Below are 12,072 nucleotides of genomic sequence, written 5' to 3'. Positions count from 1 at the left end.
ACTTTATATTTCCATGACTGAAAAACACAGGATTCTCACCATGGCTATTATAACAACATTATCAGAAATGCTTGACATCTATTCAAAGATACAAACATTAAGAGTTTTAGCAGGACTGGTGTGACTCAGTGGACTGAGTATCATCCCATGGACTGAGAGGTCCCAGTTTGATTCACGGTCAGGGCACATGCCCAAGTTCTGGGTTCATTCCCCAGTAGGGGGCGTGGAGGAGGCAGCCAATCAATGTTTCTCTCTCTCATCAATGCTTTTATCTCTTCCTTCCCGTCTCTCTAAAAAAATCAATAAAAACATTTATATATATATATATATATATTCTTGGAAGATAGCAAAAGAAGCTGAATTTAAGTTAATAAATCCTCAAATTTCACTGGATTTAAACATCATCATAGATTCAAATCTCATATAATTAAAGAATATTATTACTGTATATTTTTTCATTAAATTTTCTAGTGAAAAATGTCCCCACTTAACAGATGAACAAATAGAATAGGAAACCATGTGAGAAGTATATACAAATTTCCTGGCTTCTACTGAAACTGTCTCTTGAATTTAATGATAGCCATTATACCAAAAAATCTAAAATACAGTAAAAGTATAAAAAAAAACTTACCTTCTTTATGACTTCTCATCAAAGAAATAGTACAAGAAAAATAATGTAACTCACGTGACTATTAGCTTGAGGCTGATTCCTGTAACTTTTCATTATTTCTTGAAATGTTCTTTCTTCTTTTGTTACCTAAGGAATAGAAAAAGTGCATTTATCAATTGTTCCTAAAAGAAAAATGGCTCTGAACAAAAACTTCAATTACAGGCTGGCAATGAGAGCAGTCTTTCAGAAAGCCATTAACCCCAGGTCAGTTATGACTAAAAACTACTAACATATATGATTTTTCTACCTTTAAAGTTCAGGCTTTGTGGCCTGTAGGGACTCAGCTGATGGTTTCATTAATCAAAAGCACGAAGATTGCTATAGTATAACTTTACTGAAAATGCCTTTCTTTATAAAAAGAATGCTATAAGAAAACTCAGATCTGTTGAATCCCTTACAGTCTCCAGTTTTACTAGTTTTTAAGTACTTATTTAAAAGTAAATTAACGCCCTGGCTGGTTTGGTTCAGCAGTCAGAGCATCGGCCCGTGGATCAAAGAATCTCAGGTTTGTTTCCCAGTCAAGGGCACTTATCTGGGTTGCAGGTTCAATCCCTGGTCCCGGTCAGGGTTGTGTGGGAGGCAACCAATAGATGGGTTTCTCTCACATCGATGTTTCTCTCTTCCTACCTTTTAATCTATCTAAAAACTAATGGAAAGAATATCCTCGCATGAGGATTAACAAAAAAATAATTTAAAAAAGTTTTTAGCCCGGCCAGTGTGGCTTGGAGGTTGGGCGTCGACCCATGCACTAAGAGGTCACCAGTTCGATACCTGGTCAGGGCTCATGCCTAGGTTGTGGGCCCGATCCCCAGTGTGGGGCATGCAGGAGGCGGCCAATCAATGTTCTCTCTCATCAATGTTTCTATCTTTCTCTTTCTAAAATCAATAAAGATGAAAAAAAAGTTTTTTTTTAAGTAAATTAACTACACACTAAATGACAGAAAATGTCTAGTGGTGATTCACAATAAAAATGAATGGTTATCACAGGATTAGGACAGACTATGATTTCTAATGCTTAGACAGAAAAGTCACAGGAGTGGCTAAAAGAAAGAAAATGGATTAATGATCCATAAAGGAATACCTTCTGATCTGTTTGTTATCAACAAAGTTCACTTAAATTATTCTTTTCCTCTGCTTTACTATGCATTAGCACTTAACCTGTTCTCGATAACGTTGAGCTAGAAATGGCAAAGCCTGAACTCTGACAGTTCTCTGGAAAACAAATTATTAGTTACGACCTTTATTAATACCTATTTTGTACAGAGATGAAAAAAATTATTTTTCTCCCTTTAATGATATTAGAGAGAGAAAGGAAGAGGGAGAGATAGAAACATCGATGAGAGAGAACATCGACTGGCCGCCTCCTGCATGTCCCCCCCTGGGGATCAGGCCGCAACCTGGGCATGTGTCCTGACCGGGAATCGAGCTGGTGACATCTTGGTGCATGGGTTGGTGCTCAACCACTGAGCCACACCGGCCAGGCATGTATAGAGAGTTTAAAGAGGCATTGTGAGACAGCTGCCACAAAGGAATGTGAAAACATGAACTCTGCCTCAAAAAGCTTAAAAATTAGGTCTTAACTATGTTATGTCTGCTAGAACTGCTAGTGTAGCTATTATAGTCAAGACCAAAGTTAGAGATAATTGTTATCAGAAATTTAAAAAACCAAGATATGCAATTTTATAACCTAAAACAAGCTGTAGCAAATAGAGAGTAAAATGCTCTTCAGAGATGACACAGCAAGTCACTGGAAAGGAATGTTATAGAAGTTATATTATACTAGATTATGAATCAGGAGATCCTAGGTTGCTACTGATTGTTTAACTTTGGCCAAGTTACGTTCACATCTGGGCCTCAGTTATTTACCTACAATGTAATGATCATGTTACTTTTTAAAAATATATATATTTTTTTCTTTATTAATTAAAGACAGAGAGGGAGAGAGAGAGAAACAGATTGGCAGCCTCCTGCATGCTCCCTCACTGGGGATCGGCCCCACAACCAGGGCATGTGTCCTGACCAGGAATTGAACTGGCAACCTCTTGGTGTATGGGTTGACGCTCAATCACTGAAACACAATGGCCAGGCTGATCATGTTACTTTAATTAATTAATTAATTAATTAATTAATTAATTAATTAATTTTTATCCTCTCCCAAGGATTTTTGCATTTATCTTTAGATAGAGCGGGAGGGAGAGAGGGAGGAAGAGAGAGAGAGAAAAACATCGATGTGGAGAGACACATCGAGTAGCTGCCACCCACACGACCCCAACCAGAGCCGGGGACAAACTGCAACTGACGTACATGCCCTTAGCGGGAACTGAACCTGGTACTCTCTGGTCCAAGGGTGGACGCTCTAACCTCTGAACCAAACCGACCAGGGCTGATCACGTTACTTTAAAGTACCAGATTAGAAAAATCACAGAGGAGGGAGTGGAAAAGGTATTAGGTATTGTGTAAAGGTAAAAGGCACATTAACAGCAGGGAGAGCTACTTTACTACAAATGGTCTCTAAGACCTTTCCCAGTTTTTAAAATTTGTGGTTAGGGCATCAGCCCATGGACCAAAGAGTCACGGGTTGATTTCTACCTGGGTTGTAGGTTCAATCCCCGACCCCAGTCAGGGTCATTCAGGAGGCAAACAATCGATGACTCTCACTTTGATGTCTCCCCACCCTCCCCTTTCCACTCTCTCTAAAAATTAATGAAAAAAGATCCTCAAGTGAGGATTAAGAAAAAAATAATTTTACAACCAATGTATACTTATGAAATGTGAAGGATGATTATTATAAAACTAAACGGAGAATCAAGAGAACAGATATAATAGCTGGAATTTACTACTTATGGGCATGATGATAGGCACTGTTAGCTTACAGCACTTAAGGCAAACCAAGGATCAAGAGCAACAGAGTTTCATCATGCTTCAAATGTAGGCAACTAGGGCCAAGAACTTTCCCAATGTATACATTACCTTTGCCATGATGTAAAAGGCACAAAGAAGGAGCTGATCCAAATGTCTATCTTTCATTAGGTCAGGGCAGTGAACTAAAGTAAATTCAAAACATGTCCATATCTTCCTTCGTAACTCATTTGAAACATCCAGTTTTAAACATAAATCACGTAAGCGTACACTTGCCAAATGATAGACCTAAGATGGAAGGTAGAACATTGATGTAAAAAAAAAAAAAAAAAAAAAAACAAGTAAAAATAATTTCTTAAATTTAAAAATATATATTTTAAATTTATGTCTTACCATGATGTGACCTGGGCTTTCAGGTCAAGATTCATAAGCACCATGGCAGTTTGATACTTTTATTTATTTATTTAATTTTTGTTACAGATGTTTCTCCTTTTTCTCCCATTGACACACTCTTCCCATTCCCGTCCCCGCCTCCCCCGCCAGCATTGTTGTCTATGTCCATTGGTTATGCTTATTTGCACAAGTTCTTTGGTTTATCTCTTCCCTCTCCCCCCACCCTCTTCTCTAAAGTTTGTCAGTCTGAACCCTACTTCTATGTCTCTTGGTCTATTTTGTTTATCACCTTATTTTGTTCATTATATTCCACAAAAAATGAGATGATGTGATACTTGTCTTTCTCTGACTGGCTTATTTTGCTTTAAATTGCATAAAATTTGTATTCTATAGTACTAGTTCACTGCTATGGCAGAAGGATATAGATTAAAACAAAATTCTCTTTAAAAAACTACCTTAAAATTATTATTATTTTAAGATGGTAACCATTCTATTTTAAAAATTTTTTATTGATTTTTAGAGAGAGAAGAAAGGAGAGGAAGAGAGAGAAACATCAATATGAGAGCAAAACATTGATCGGCTACCTCCTGCACAACCCCCACCAGGGATTGAGGCTGCAACCCTGGCATGTGCCCTGACTGGGAATAAAACTATCAATTTTTTGGTGTATGGGGCAAAGCCCAACCAACTGAGTTACATCAGTCTGGGCACCTTAAAATTTTTTTTTTCTTTATTGATTTTTAGAGAGAGGGAGAGGGAGAGAGAGCAACATTGACGAGAGAGAACATCGACTGGCCAACTCCTGCATGCCCCAACTGGAGATTTGGCTCACAATCTGGGCATGTGCCCTGACCAGAAATTGAACTAGCGACCTCTTGGTGCATGGGTCGACCCTCAACCACTGAACCACACCAGTCAGGCTAAAAATTATAATTATTGTTATAATTATTATTATTATTTTTAATCTTCACCTGAGGATAGTTTTCCATTTATCTTCAGATAGAGTGGGAGGGAGAGAGAGAGAAACATCGATGTGAGAAAGACACATCGACTGGTTGCTTCCTGCACGACCTGACCAGGACCAGGGATGAACCACAACCAAAGTACAGGCCCTTGACTGGAATCGAACCCGCGACTCATTGGTCCACGGGCCGACACTCTACTGCTGAGCCAAACCAGCAAGGGCTAAAAATTATTTTTGAAAAGATGTCTTCTGCTACTTTAATTTTTTTTGGTATGTGCCCCTAGCGGGAACCAAACCTGGGACTCTCTGGTCCACAGGCTGATGCTCCAACCACTGAGCCAAACCAGCCAGGGCTCTTCTGCTACTTTATGCTGCCATCTATGCAAAGTAAGAAACACTAAAATGTAGAATTTACCTGAATTGCAATCATTATGAATACACAATTTTTCAAGTGTTCAGAAGTCTCTCTCTCTTTTTTGATTCAGGTAAAATTGCTAGAAAACCTAAAATGTCAGATAATAAAGAACTAAAATGAATGTTTGGCTTGAAATATGAGTTAGAAAGCAAAACGATTTAAAGAATCTCCCATATAGTCTACATTGTTTTTATGAGCACATGAAAGGAATGTTAAACAAGTTATCTTTTTTAATTGTTTTTAAGTATGTCAAAGTAATCCAGTGCAATGCCCTGAACCTTTTATATTATACACATATATAATCATTATATGAATTGATACTAATGCAAATAACCTGAAGGTCCTACAAGATTCTAAAATGGTTTCTATCATCTCAGAGGCATTATGCCTTATTGTTTTTGTTTAAAAAATTTTTTTTTTCTTTACTGATATTAGAGATAGCGGAAGGGAGAAGGAGAGAGAGAGAGAGAGAAACATTGATGAGAGAGAACATCGACTGACCACCTCCTGCATGCCCCTAACTGGGGATTTGGCCCACAACCTGGGCATGTGCCCTGACCGGAAATCAAACCAGCAACCTCTTGGTGCATGGATCAACGCTCAACCACTGAGCCACACCGGCCGGGCATGTTTTATTGTTTTAATTATCGGTAACCCTGCTGTGATATTCCTAAATCAGGCTATTCTGTTTGAACTAAGATTTTAAACTTAAATATTTAGGAAAAAAAAATGAAAAAGTGTAAGGCATCACTTAACAGAAAAATATCTTTTCCAGGGGGGAAAAATCCACAAACTAGAGCTCAAAAACAAATATACTGACAGAAAGACAAGTGGGAATCTCCAAAGCTACCCATGAGTCATTTTATAGCAACTCATTTTCTGTATCCCATCCCTTTGTTTCTGGAACTATTAGGGTCAGAGCAATGAGAAAGATGCTAGAACTTGCCCTGCCCAGTATGGCTCTATTGGTTGAGCATCGTCCCATGCACTGAGAGGTCACTGGTTAAATTCCAGGTTAGGGTAAAGGCCCAGGTTGCAGGCTCCACCACCAGTGAGTGGTGTGCAGGTAGCAGCTGATCGATGTTTATTTCTCTCACACCCTCTCCCTTCCTCTCTCTCTAAAATCAATACAAATATATTTTTAAAAGCCCTGGCTGGTTTGGCTTAATCGTAGAACGTTGAGCCTCGGACTAAAGATTCATGGGTTCAATGTCAATTCCAGTCAAGGGCACATGTACCTTGGGTGTGGTTGCATCCCCAGCCCTGGTTGGGGTCATGTGGGAGGTAGCCAATTGATGTTTCTCTCTCTCTCTCTCTCTCTCTCTCTCTCTCTCTCTCTCTCTCTCTCTCCCCATCCCTCCCTCCTACTCTATCTGAAGATAAAAATGGAAAAAAAGTATCCTTGGGTAAGGATTATAAATACATACATACATACATACATACTTACATACATACATACATACATACAAGCACCCTGGCCAGTTTAGCTCAGTGTTTAGAGCGTCAGTCCCTGGACTGAAGGGTTGCAGGTTCTATTCCCAATCAAGAGCATATACCTGGGCCCTGGCCAGTTTGGCTCAGCAGTTAGCATGTTGTCCTACGTACCAATGAGTTGCAGGTTTGATTTCAGTCAAGGGCATGTGCCTCAGATGCGGTTCTGTCCCTGGCCCTGGTTGGGGTTGTGCAGGAGGCAACCAGTCAATGTGTCCCTCTTGAGTCAATGTTTCTTTCTCTCTCCTTCCCTCCCACTCTATCTGAAGATAAATAGAAAAGTATCCTCGAGTGAGGATTAAAAAAAAAGCATGTATCTGGGGTGCAGGTTTGATCCCTGACCCTAGTTGGGAGGCAACCAATTGATGTGTTTCTCTCACATCAGTCTTTCTCTCTGTATCCCTCCCTCCCACCCTTCCTTCCACTCTTTCTAAAAATCAATGATAAAATATCCTTGGGTGAGGAATAACAACAACAGTAAAAATAGATGCTGGAACTTCACATTCATGATAGAAATAACAGATACAGTCCTAGCTAGGATTAAATACAATCTGTAATTAAGTAATACTTGTTAGGTGTCTTTTACAGAGCTGATTCTATGCTTTAAAGGTATGCATATTCTGTAAGGTTTCTGATTCTAACAAAAAATTCACAGTAAATTCTATTTAGGCATAAAACACCAGCATCACCTTAGGTTCGACATGGATAGTAGCTGCAATTTACTTAAAAAATGGTTATTTTAGCCTGGCCGGTATGGCTCAGTGGTTGAGCATCGACCCATGCATGAAGAGGTGGCTGGTTCGATTCCTGGGGAAGTGGGCATGTAGGAGGCGGTCAATCAATGTTCTCTCTCATCAATGTTTCTCTCTCTCTCTCTCCTTTCCTCTCTCAAATCAATAAAGAAAAAAAATGGTTACTTCAAATTCATTATAGATATGGACATCCTATTCCCTATAGGATAAAAGTTTTATAGCTTCTAATCTATATCAAGTACACTATGATTAAATGGAAGGAAAATGACAGGCTACATTCTGAAATAAATTCTGAATTAAAAATTCAGAAATAAAGCCTTATTTTTGTTAATTTTAAATTCACTATCAAAGGCAGTAATTTGTCATTTTGAAAATTAAAAATAGGAAATGAAGCCCTGGCCAGGTATTCAGTTGGTTACAGAGTTGTCCTGATATACCAAGGTTGCAGGTTCAATCCCCAGTCAGGGCACATACAAGAAGCAACCAATGAATGCACAGAGAAGTGGAACAACAAATTGTTGTTTCCCTCTCTCCCTTCCTTTCTTTCTTTAAAAAACAAAACAAAAAACTGATAGATGAATATTTTAAAAACTAGGGAGTAACTAGGGAAAATGCTGCACTTGAAACTGTTTTTAAAACGGACCTTAGGCATAAAGATGGGTAGTTGTGGGGTAGGCGACAGTATAGAGAAGGCAGTGGAAGGTAGAGGGCAACTCTCTCAAAAATTATTATAAAAAAAAACTAGAAGAAATAAACTTAGAGTTGCATCAAGAGATAATTTGGAAAAATCATGGATTTCTTAAAATTTTAAAGACTTAACTCCTAATCACAATGCTAGAAGAAAACAAAAACAGTGCCTTCTTTTCCCTCACAATTCTTTTTTTTTAAAAAAATATGTTTTCATTGATTTTTTATAAAGGATGGGAGAGATAAAAACATCGATGTGAAAGAGACACATTGATGGGCCTCCTCCTACATAACCCCCACTGGGGATCGAGCCTGGGCATTTGCCCTGACTGGGAATTGAACCAGGCAGGACCTCTCGTCCATGGGATGATGCTCAATCCACTGGGCCACACTGCCAGGCTCTTTACAATTCTTAAGAATGGGCTAAAAGCCGTCCATCCGACCCGTCTTGAAACACGAACCAAGGAGTCTAACACATGCACGAGTCAGAGGCTCGCATGAAAGAATGGTCTAGCCAGCCATCTAGTTGTGTATTGGAGAAGTATCTTCCAGTTCTGGGATTTTTTTTTTAAAGAGAAGAGTCATATTTGATTACAAATATCTGATTAACATGTAAATAAAGTAATTTAAGCTCATCTGTAAGATCTAAGATGTAACTGTCCCACAATAAACTCCCACCTAAAGCAACATAACAAAATCGAGTTTGAGTAAATTCCAGAGGATGATTAACTGTTTATGTTATATAAGAAGTTATATAAGAACACAAGCTGACAGGAAACATAAGTCATATCCGGAAATGGAGTCAAACAATATGAGCATCATTCCAAACATAAACTCGCCAAGATCATACTGTTCGCTTAGAGGTCAAATATGGCCCTGGCCAGATTGGCTCAGCAGTTAGAGCATCGGCCGCAGACCAAAGAGTTGAGGGTTTGATTCCTAGTCAAGGGCATGCACCTTGGTTGCAGGTTCCATCCCTGACCCCGGGATCACACAGGAGGCAACCAATCGATGTGTCTCTCACATTGATGTGTGTGTGTCTCTCTCTCCCCCACCTTCCCTGCTTCCACTCTATCTTTAAAAAACAAAAGAGGTCAAATATGTTTTATAAAAAAGGTTAAAGGGCCCTGGCCAGTTTTGCTTAGCAGTTAGTGTTGGCCTTTAGACCAAAGGGTCCCAGGTTTGATTTTCAGTTAAGGGCACGTACCTGGGTTGCAGGTTTGATCACTGGGCTGTGTGGAAGGCAACCAATCGATGTGTCTCTCTCCCATAGATGTTTCTCTCTCTCTCCCTCCCTTCCTTCTACTCTCTCGAAGGAAGGAAAGGAAGGAAAGGAAGTAAGGAAGGAAGATAGATCAATGAAAAAATATCCTTGGGTGAGGATTAAAAATATAAAATAAAGTGGAATCTTATTTTTAAAAAAGGCTTAAAGGTACATTAGTTACCCGAAAATAATGTTAAACAAAGACACTATAAGAAAAGAATATTACAGACCAATATCTCTTTTGAAAAGTAACATGAAAATCCTTAATCAAATACTGGCAAACTGAACATAACAGCATACACTAAAAGGATCTTACACTATGACCATGTAGGATTTATTCCAGGAATGTAAGGATAGTTCAACATATGAAAATCAATGTAATACACTACATTAATAGAATGAAGAAAATATATGATCATCTCAATTAATGCAGAAAAGGCATTTGACAAAATTCAACACCCTTGCATTATAAAAACACTCTATAAACTAGGAGTAGAAGAAAACATAGTAAATGTCATGTAAGAAATGCTATACATGAAAAATCCATAGCTAATATACTCAAAGTGAAACAATGAAAGCTTTCTTCTAGAAACTAGACAAGGATGCCCAATTTCAGCACTCCTATTCAATATAGTATGAAAGTTCTAGTCAGGGTAATCAGGCAAGAAAAAGAAATAAAAGGCATCCAAATTGGAAAAGAAGTGAAAACACCTCCATTCGCAGAGTGCATGACTTTATGTGCAGAAAACTAGAAAACCCTAAGAAGTCCATACAAAATTATTTAAAAAAATAATTCAGCAAAGTTGCAGTTTACAAAATCAACACACAAAAATCACTTGCATTCCTATATCACTAACAATGAACAATCCAAAAATGTAATTAAGAAAATGATTCCATTTATAATAGCATGAAAAAGAATAAAATAAACTTAACCAAGGAGGTAAAAGACTTGTACAATGAAAACTATAAAACATTGCTAAAAGAAATAAAAGAAAAATAAATAAATGGAAAAACACCCCATGTTAATGGATAAAAGACAATATTGTTAAGATATTAACACTACTACCCCTGGCCAGTTTAGCTCAGTGGTTGTAACATTGGCCACCAGAACAAAAAGGCAGTTTCGATTTTGGCCGGGGTGCACACCTTGGTTGCAGTTCATCCCTGGCCCCGGTTGGGGTCATATGGAAGGCAGCCAATAGGTATGTCTCTCTCACATCGATGTTTCTCTGTCTCTCTCTCTCTCTCCCCCTTCCTCCCACCCACTCTATATGAAGATGAACGGGAAAATATCGTCGGATGAGGATTTAAAAAAAGTTAAGCCCTGGTCAGCGGTTACAGCGTCAGCCCACGGAGTAGAGAGTCCCGAGTTCGGTTCCCGCTGAGGGCATGTACCTTGGTTGCGTTTGTCCCCGGCCCCGGTTGAGGCTGTGTGGGTAGCAACCAGTTGATGTGTCTCTCTCACATTGATGTTTCTCTGTCCCTCTTCCCCCTTCTCTCCCTCCTGCTCTCTCTGAAGATAAATGCAAAAAATGTCCTCGGTTGAGGATAAAAAAAATAATAAAAAAAAATGTTAACACTACTCAAAGCAATCTACTAGATTCAATGTAAACCCTACAAAAACCCCAATGATGTTCTTTGCAGTAGAAAAATCCATCCTAGAACTCATGGAATCTCAGGGGACCAAAAGCCAAATCATTTTGAAAAAAAAAAAAGGAAGGTTTCACATTTTCTGATTTCAAAACTTTCCTGATTTTAAATAATCTTTAGAAAGAAAAACAAAGTTGGAGGTCTCATATTTCCTGATTTCAAAACTTTCCTGCTTTAGCTCTGGCCAGTTTGGCTCAGCAGTTAGAGCGTTGGCCTGCGGTCCAGAGAGACCGGGTTCGGTTCCTGCTAAGGGTGTGCGTACCTCGGTTGCAGTTTGTCCCTGGCCCTGGTTGGGTTGTGTGGATGGCAGCCACTCGATGTGTCCCTTTCTAGTCGATGTTTCTCTCTCCCTCTCCCTCCCACTCTATCTGAACAAAAAATGGAAAAAATGTCCTTAGGTGAGGATAAAACAAACAAACAAACAAACAAACACTTTCCTGCTTTCAAAATAATCTTGAAAAAGAAAAAGTTGGAGGTCTCACATTTCCTGATTTCAAAACCTACTATGAAGTTGCCACAATCAAATATGTGGTACTGGTATAAAAACAGACATAAAGAGGCTAATCAATAGAATAAATGACTCTGAAATAAACATATATGGTCGAATGAGACAAGGGTGCCAAGACCATTGAATGGGGGGGTAGAACAATCTTTTTCTTTTTTTGTTTTTATCCTCACCGAGGATATATATTTTTTCTATTTATCTTCAGATAGAGTAGGAGGGAGGGAAGGAGAAAGAGAGAGAGAGAAAGAGAGAGAGATGTGACTCCCTGGCCGGTTTGGCTCAGCAGTTAGGGTGTTGGCCTGTGGTCTGGAGAGATAGATGTGAAAGAGACACATCGACTAGTTGCCTCCTGCACCACCCAACCAGGGTCAGGGACCGAACCACAACCAGGATATGTGCCCTTGACCGGAATCAAACTCTCG

The 12,072-nt window shown here is 39.0% G+C and overlaps 1 protein-coding gene across 6 annotated transcripts in view; it reads right to left on the bottom strand.

Moving 5' to 3' along the window:
* Positions 1 to 12,072, bottom strand: part of RBL1 (RB transcriptional corepressor like 1) — an 84,524-nt gene that overhangs the window by 15,947 nt on the left and 56,505 nt on the right. For 5 of the 6 annotated variants that reach the window (XM_036244995.1, XM_036244997.1, XM_036244998.1 and 2 more), the window contains 2 exons: positions 3,641 to 3,817; positions 686 to 757 (listed from right to left, as the gene is read on the bottom strand). In XM_036244995.1, coding sequence (XP_036100888.1) covers positions 686 to 757; positions 3,641 to 3,817 — 249 coding nt within the window. The remainder of the gene's footprint in view (positions 1 to 685; positions 758 to 3,640; positions 3,818 to 12,072) is intronic. The other variant, XM_036244996.1, reaches the window with a different exon arrangement.

Source organism: Molossus molossus, unplaced genomic scaffold (genome assembly GCF_014108415.1).
Source record: "Molossus molossus isolate mMolMol1 unplaced genomic scaffold, mMolMol1.p scaffold_m16_p_6, whole genome shotgun sequence".
Lineage (NCBI taxonomy): Eukaryota > Metazoa > Chordata > Mammalia > Chiroptera > Molossidae > Molossus > Molossus molossus.
The sequence above is the reverse complement of the archived record's forward strand: the minus strand, read 5'-3'. Positions and strand labels throughout refer to the sequence as shown.